At 38.6% G+C, this 8,430-nt stretch overlaps 1 protein-coding gene across 1 annotated transcript in view; it reads left to right on the top strand.

The window, feature by feature from the left end:
- Positions 1-1,292: 1,292 nt before the first annotated feature.
- The window catches only part of vopp1b (VOPP1 WW domain binding protein b), a 92,184-nt gene continuing 85,046 nt past the window's right edge, over positions 1,293-8,430 (top strand). The window contains exon 1 of the mRNA XM_066723369.1: positions 1,293-1,779. Within this exon, the coding sequence (XP_066579466.1) occupies positions 1,729-1,779 (51 nt within the window). The 5' untranslated portion in view covers positions 1,293-1,728. The remainder of the gene's footprint in view (positions 1,780-8,430) is intronic.

Below are 8,430 nucleotides of genomic sequence, written 5' to 3'. Positions count from 1 at the left end.
AGTAATTTGTAATCAGGGCAGAAGTTGAAGTATTATAGGGACAAACACTTGAAACAAAGAAAGGTCTGGATCCTGAATTAATTCATATTATCTCAAAGATCAGAACTAGAATCTGTTAGCTGAAACCAAACAAACCCATCTTAAGTGTTCATGAAGTAACCGTTGCAAATGAAGACTAGATGCACTAGGATTTTAAAATTAGAACAACCCCTTTACCCAAACAGTCCAGCAAACTACCTAACTAGGAAGCTGTCTTGCTGTTACTTCCAGAAACAGCTGGGCGAATGTCTGGGACTGATTAGCCACCAAAGAGGCAAGATGGGCCAAGTGTCTAACCTTATTTATGCTCTTAGATCACTGCAGCTTGGCTTTACAGCATTTGCATCATATTGAAATATTAACAGTGAGTGTTGTTACAGTGAGGGATTTTTTTTTGAACAATATCCATCCCTTGCTGCCTGATGGATCCCCCCCCCCCCACACACACACACACACTTTAACCATACATTAACTCATATCCAAGTACAAGCCTGCTTTCTATATACTTTAAATCCATAAAATATTCATATACAATTAGCCATTCAGCTGACCATAATCCTCTCTACACCATCCCCATCTGCAAGGCAGGCGCGCTGGGTATATCTAAATGATGTGCGGACAGCAGCTCCATACGTAAGAGCCGAGAATACCAAAAAGACATGTTAGTAGGAGCCGGTGTTCCTTTGTTCTGTGGCAAACAGCAGCTCTCTTTGTCTCAAGTTTTACCCACTGATCGCTTTACAATATACACTGCATGCACAGGGGTAACCTTAGCCTTGCAAGGTGTGCAGAATAATAGAGATACAGGTCTCAGCTAATTATAATATCCGTGTTCCATGGAGCAATTAGTTAATTGGCGTCTTTTCCTTTAATTGCAGCATCTCAATTGTTTAGTGTTAAAATGAGCGCTTCTTTGTCCAATATATTGCTTTATTATTATTATTATTATTATTATTATTGTCATAAAAAGAATGGCTACATCTCTATACATAGTAACACCCTCCACATGTTACTAGTATTATTATGCATTATTATTATTATTATTATTATTAGCATTCCTACTCATGTGCAGTGTTTTCTCATGATGCATCACAATATATCCTGGTTAAGCGTGCGATGTTGCTTTTTTGCTACTGTTGGTGTCTATTTGGGCTCTTTTTCTCTTCTTCCTCTTCCTCTTCTTCGTATCTTCCCATCAGCTCCAGAGGATCTCCCTTCCCATCCGCCAGCACTGGAGAGTTCCCCTGGAGTTCACCTCTGCTCAGCTGCTGTTTTCCATCCTTCACAGATTATTCCCAGACAAGGGGCGTGGATTCCTAAGTACCCAGCTTTCTGTCTTTGTGTTCAGGATAGACGGGCTTTTTTGATGTGGCATCGCAAGCCCCAGCAGCAATGGGTGGAGGTGCCGCTCGACGTGCAAGCTGAGGCAAATGCAGCTGGGGTCCACTGAAGACCTCACCGAATCAAGCATTTGGTTGTGGTGCAGTTGAGGCGAGCCTTTCCCCTGCCTGCTCGCACAGACGTGGTGGCTCACCGGACTGTTTGCTTTCCCCCCCCCATAACATCTGCTCTGATGGCAGTAGGAAGAGGCTGTTCTGGTTGCAGATGCGCTCTGGAAGTGGCATTGTGATGAAGACATCCTACTTTTGCCCTGCTTTTTAACTGGCCTCGCTCATCTGCGCTAGAGAAATGGAGAATCGCCCATCGGGGATGATCTTGCTGCTTTGGGTATTTTTAGAGGTGAGTGACTTGGGGATCCTTGTGTTTGTGTGCTCTGGAGAAAGTCAACTATATGATCCCGTGTTGGCTGCGGACCTGGCGTTGTTACAGCTCTAAGTGTGCAGTAATAATGATCTAGCAAAGATATTGCTCAAGTTAATTAAACATGCTGCCATGGAAAACCAATCTACTGGGTATATTGTAGTATATCTAAAGCATGCTGTCCGTTTCTTGTAAAGTCCGAGGTTATATAATTGCAGAAGTCACCTATAAGCACATCTCCTTCAAAGGATTTATGATCCACTGGGTTTTGAGTGCCAGGTAAAAATATTTGAAATTGTTTGAATTATAATATCGATTTATTCGGAACATAAATCATTAAGAGTTTTAAAATCGAATTGCCCTACAATGTATTAACACTTCACAGATACATACATACATAAGCGGATGTCCCCAATCCCCAATGTATAGGTGGATATTTTTATTTTATGTGAGTAATTTATAAAAGACATGCATTAAGCACAGCTGATATTAAAATACGTTTTCAGTAGAAGGTTAAAGGAGGCAAAGAGTACAGTACATTGTTTGATATAAATTACTTGCCTGATAATATTACAACTGCTCTGCAATTCACCTGTAATTTACCTACAATTGTTCTATATAGACTTCAATATAGATGGTACACTGGTGTTTATCTTACTGCTGTTTACGTTTTCTAAAACCATATTGTGAAAATGTTAAACATTAGATTGTACAATGCAAGCCAACAATGCTATTATTGTAGGAAGTAGCACACTTATGTCTCAGTAGTTTGCAGTCGCTTGTTTTCAGGACTTCATACCTAAAGAGACTTTATAGGCATTACCAAATAACCTACAATATGAAGTCAAATTTAACTTAAACTAAAAATTAAACTGCCATTCCCTCTCAGAATAGTAACCCACAATGGCTAAAGAGCATACAGAATAAATGACCAGCTGTAGAAAAAGAAAAATACAGGGATCCGCTTCAGACTGCCACCTCACAGCAGTAGGAGGCATCCCAGGTGCTCCAGAGCTGCAGGCTTTTCTGTGCCACCTTCATATGTCACGCTTGTTACCTTATCTAGACTAAATCTGTACAGACAGGTGTAGAGTTAAATTAATATTAAACATCCAGTCATTTGTTGAAAGAATGCAGAGTCAGATTATTGTCCTTTAAAGAATAAACAAATGATATACACACACACTTAACTGTAGACATGCATACAGTACCTATAGAAAGTCGACACCTCCTTGAACTTTTATTACATTTTGCATACGCATTGTTTTAAACTTAATGTTTTCAAAACTTGAATGCTCAAACTGAAGACTTCTAAGGGTAAGCTTAGTTACAGTAAATGTCAGCAAGAACTAAACAGAAATATGTTGATTGCATAAGTGTTCACACCCATCAACTCAATATTTGGTGGAATCCTCTTTGGCAGCAATTACAGCTGCAAGACTTTTTGGGTAAGTCTACCAACTTTGCACAATGGCTTGGTGCAATTTGTGACCTTTCTTCATGTTCAAGTTGCCTGGGGATTGCCTGAAGTCTGTCCACAGATTCTCAGTAGGATTCAAGTCAGGACTTTGACGGGGCCACTCAAGGACATTTACCTTTTTGTTCCTTAGCCACTTCAGTATAGCTTTGGATGTGTGGTTCAGGCTGTTGTCATGCTGGGAGCAGGTTTTCCTCAAGGACTTTTCTGTCCTGAAAAAGACATCCTGACATGTGATATCCTCAGAACCTTCTGATGAGAAACACCCCCATTACATGATGCTCCCACCACCATGCTTCACAGTAGGGATGATGTTCTTTTGGTAATGCGTGGTGTTGGGTTTTGTGCTAAACATAATGCATTTAGATCAAAAATTTCCATTTTAGTTTCGTCAGACCACAAAACATTTTGTCACATGGCTACAGAATCCAAAATCTCCTGAGTGTTTCGGGTGGGCGTTCTTCAATAATGGCTTTCTTCTTCCACCCTATCATACAGGCCAGATCTGTGGAGTGCTTGGGATATTGCTGTCAGATGCACACTGACCAGTCTTGGCCAAAAAAGCCTGTAGCTCTTGCAAAGTTGCTAATGGCCTCTTGGTCTCCTTCTTGCCAGGTCATCCATGGAGGGATGGGCCTGATCTAGGCAGGGTCTTTCTTGTGCCATACATCTTCCTCTTCTTAAATTATCTTGACCATGCTCTAAGCCCTCAAGGCCTTTTGATCTTTTTTATACCCATCCCCTGATCTCTGCTTTTCAACAACTTTGTCTTGAGGTTCTTTTGAAAGCTCCTTGCTGCTCATGGTTGAATCTTTGCTTTGAAATGCACAACCCAGCAGAGGGAACCTACAGGAACTGCCAAATTGATCCTGAAATCATATGAATCACTACAGTTTAACACAGGTGGGGGGCACTTAAATTGGTGTGTGATTTTGAATGTGATTGGCTACACCTGATCTAATTTAGGATTGCTGTTGCAAGGGGGATGGACACTGATCCAACCAAGCAATTTCAGTTGTTGTTTTATTTAATGTTCTACACAATTCTAGAATATTTCTTTCACTGGAAATTGTGGGGTAGGATGTGTAGATAACTTACAACAAATTATTTTAATGCATTTTAATTGCAGGCTATAAGGCAACCAAAGCTGACAAATTTGAAAGGGGGTGTAGACTTTCTATAGATGTTCACTATCATACTATACTTTTAACTATTTTCAAAGCAACAATATCCTTTTTGGAACCTGGTGACCAAAACTGATCAAAATGATCTACATTTGGTCCATTTTGTTTCATTTCATATAACTTCCCTTAGTGTAAATGATGCACGTTACAGACACTCGTTTTGTAAGCCTTTTTTCTTCTCTTCTGTGCAAAGTCTTGATGGAGACAACAATCACTACACATATCTTTTCAAGACCTACAGTGTACATTAATGCTACCTGCAAGATCAATCGTTTCCATCATGAAGTTACATTTGCATGCGTGTCTCTTCAGGCCTGAAAAAGTTGTTTTGAATTTATTTTGCTTATGACGCTCTATTAACTTCTCCCCCTTATTTTGCATCATTTGCAAGTTGAACAAGTATATCAATGATACTAGTGCCAATTTAGTTTGCATTAGATAGGAGTACTGGGCCTAAAACAGATCTCTATGGTTATGATCTTATTTGTACTTCCACATTCTTTCAGTTTCCAATGTTAGAATGAATCGTTTGAGTTAAAGTTTATCAACCTTGTGGAAATCGAAATAAATCCTATCGTAGCAAATGCAACGAATGACCAGTAAAGATACTAGACTGTGGTATCTCTCTCACCTGTACTTCATCTTGGTTGTTTGTAAATCAATACCAGCAGGCAATTCCTTTGGTTAGAAAGCAGTCGCCTACTATTTCGACCATTTCAGTTGCGGCTTCTAATCGTCCTAATTGACGTTTCCACTGAATGTTAGGGAAGTTGATGTTGTAGCCTATATGTTGTACATATTTTAAAGCAGTTCTATATTACTGTTCTCCTTTCTGTACTTCGTTACGGTCATTTCTGATATAAAGTGCTATCCTGTCTGGTCTTTGCCTGACTTCTCACTGTATACTGGTGAACACTTTATTCATTCCCATCGCTTTGATATTGGCCATGTTTCAGGGATTCCTGGAAAAGGAAATCCACATGGTAGTGCAGTAGTCCCTAATGGAGCAGCTCCCCGATGGAGCTCCTCTTGTCTATTAGGCCTTACATTTTTTATCTGTTACTCTGAAACTATATACAGTCTGTCTGTTAATACTGAAAGGAGTTTAAATACTTCTATGACAGTTTAAACAAGATCTCTTTCACACTTCATGTGGTGACTAAAAATTGCAGGGATTGGTAAAGCTTTTATGTTGAATGAAAGGTTTTCTTAAGCCAGACACATTATTAACACCTGAAGAAGATGCTTTTGTCTGTGCTCTTTAATTCTGGCTATGGAAGAAAAACATGTGAACTTGCTTATGCTTCAACCAGATATTTTGCGCACCATATTAGTTTGCAAATTTCACAAGCTTCTCAAATATTAATGAGATAAAACTGCCCCCAGTTGCTATAATTGCTTTTTTGAGAGTGCATTTTAAACATTATTAATATTAGTAGTAGTATTAAAGGCTGTATAAGACAAACACTCTCTGTGTTGCTGTGTCTGTAATAAGAAGTATACAAAGCCTTCAACAACATCAATTTGAAAACCCAAATAAATCAAATTCTATATATTACAAGGAAGTCAATAAACAGCTGTTCACTGGTTTATTTTACTACTGAAAATCTCACATCCAGCCCTCTATCCATTTTCAATAATTGCTTCATCCAGTACAGGGTCACGCTAAGCCAGAATCTAACCCGGCCGACACAGGGCGCGAGGCAGGGTTTACCTATCTAATCTGATGGTGTTCAGCAGTAATCATAAAACCGCTGCAGATTGGAGTTGTCTGACTGTACATTTAGGCTAAGCATGTGTAACCCAGAATATTCAGTTACATGTAACCAATATCATTACCTGCATCCTTGTTCATTTTGTACTTCATGTCCGGTACATCTTCAGGTGTTTTCTGATTCTGATTAAACATTGTTTTACCCCCACAATCATTAGGCACTAAATATAATAAAATGATCATGCAAAATCAGCCCAATACCACTCCAAAGCTAATAAGACAAATCCAGATTAAACAAAACACAGAAATAAAATGGAACTTAAATGAAAATTGGATTACCATCATAATTGGAAGAAGTGAAGGAATATGTGAGAATAGTGGAGATACTGATGGTGAGTCATGCTTTTGTTGGCACCACGTAAAGTATACAACACTACACAGGGCTGTGTACATAAGTAAAGTTTATTTACTGTCTCTCAATAGCATCTAATACCATGAAAGCCATTTATACCACATTGTGTGAGATCATTTATATATAGGGAATACATTTAACTGAGAAATGGGATTTGATAAATAAGCTGAGCATATGCCTCAAACACTGAAGATGTATCCTGCTATCACACTCGAACATACAACTATATTAAGCACTTTAATGTCAGCATTGTGCTAATCTACTCTAAATGTGTATTCATTGTTTGGGAGTTGAGCCTAAAGTGGAATATGGGGTGATCAAAGTAAGACAATTTAGTGTTCAACTGTTATTCATTCAATTAGATATAGTTATTTTCAGGTTTAATTTCAGATCTGCCTCAGCTAAGGCACGTTTTATGGTATTTAAGCTTTCTTTGTAGTTAATGAGGAAAATGTATGCTTGGAAAAACTGAATTAAAGTTTGTTTTTCACAAATGGACGTAGCCTACTTTTCAAGTTGCTATTTGGGTTGAGTAAAGCATAGAGGATAGTAGATGTGAATTTATATGACAATTGAAGTAAAAGCTTTTATAAACTATAAGTGCATTGAATTTGTAATTAATTTAATTGAAATAATAACATTCCCCTCCCAAAAAAAAAATATATTCCTCAGTCATTATCCTCTTCACAATCAGTCTCAAACTACATACATTCAGTTTTATGGTTCTAATGCTGAATGAGCGTATTACAGCTTTATGAACCTGGAGAGAAAGGAAAACATGAAAAGACAGTGATAGATGAAGTTTAAGTGTAAATCCTTTTGCTTCAAGCACTTTTCCTTCATCTTCCCAGTTCACATTTGCATTCCTTGTGTTGTTAGCTGAACCGAGAAGATGACGGCTCCACTGCACACTTTTGAAAATGCCGCAGTGATAGCTTATTTTTAGGATTTAGGATATATCTGGTCATCTTAGTTGGGGTCTTCAAAGAAAATATGGATTAGAGATCATTGCTTACTTAGCTCTTCTCCCCTCCTCTCCAAAGAAGATCAACAAGCATCATTCTTATATCTGACATAAATGTATCTGCAGGATCTTAAGATATCATTCAACCCAAATAAAACTGAACAAGAAGCAGTCGGCATCAACAGTGTAATTTCGTTTTGAAAATAGTCTGGGATAAAGGTATCTACTAAATAATGCAAATTGAATAGTGCATTTTAAGGATTAGGCATTTCATTTATGTGTGTGGTGCATTTATCTGAGGTAAAGTAAAATACAACACATAATAAATACTACTTAAAAGCAGAACTTCGGTTTACAGTGCAGGGCAGAGTTTGCGTAGCGTTGGGAAGAATGAGGCAATAGAATAAATGGGGTGTAACACAAATAGATTGTAATACGTGTGCTGTGAAATGGGATAGCAGCAGTGCAGAGCTGCACAACAATCAGGAGGCGCAAGGCCAGAACAGATTGTAAGACCTGCAAGGGCCGTCTGAACAGGTGCAGCCCGAGGAGGCGGCAGAAGGTGTGGAGGGAGGGTGCAGGCCTGGTGTTCATGGGTAGCTGGTTCTACCACCGGGGTGCCAGGGGAGGAAAAGGAGTGGGATTAATCAGACATTTAAATACTTTATTTTTCTTAAGGGAATTATCTGAATTATTTAGATACCAAGGGCAGCTTCCATTTGGGAACATTTAAAGAATTATTTTAAAGGGAAATCATGCCTTGTGGCTTTATAAGACAATGACATTTGCTGGTGGAAATTCAGTACTCAAAACAGTATTCAAAGTTAAAGCATGTCCCCCTGCTTAAATTCATAAGTGTCTATTGCACTGGACAGTAAA

This window comes from Amia ocellicauda, chromosome 2 (assembly GCF_036373705.1).
Source record: "Amia ocellicauda isolate fAmiCal2 chromosome 2, fAmiCal2.hap1, whole genome shotgun sequence".
Taxonomy (NCBI): Eukaryota; Metazoa; Chordata; class Actinopteri; order Amiiformes; family Amiidae; genus Amia; species Amia ocellicauda.
This window is presented reverse-complemented; position numbering and strand designations above follow the sequence as displayed.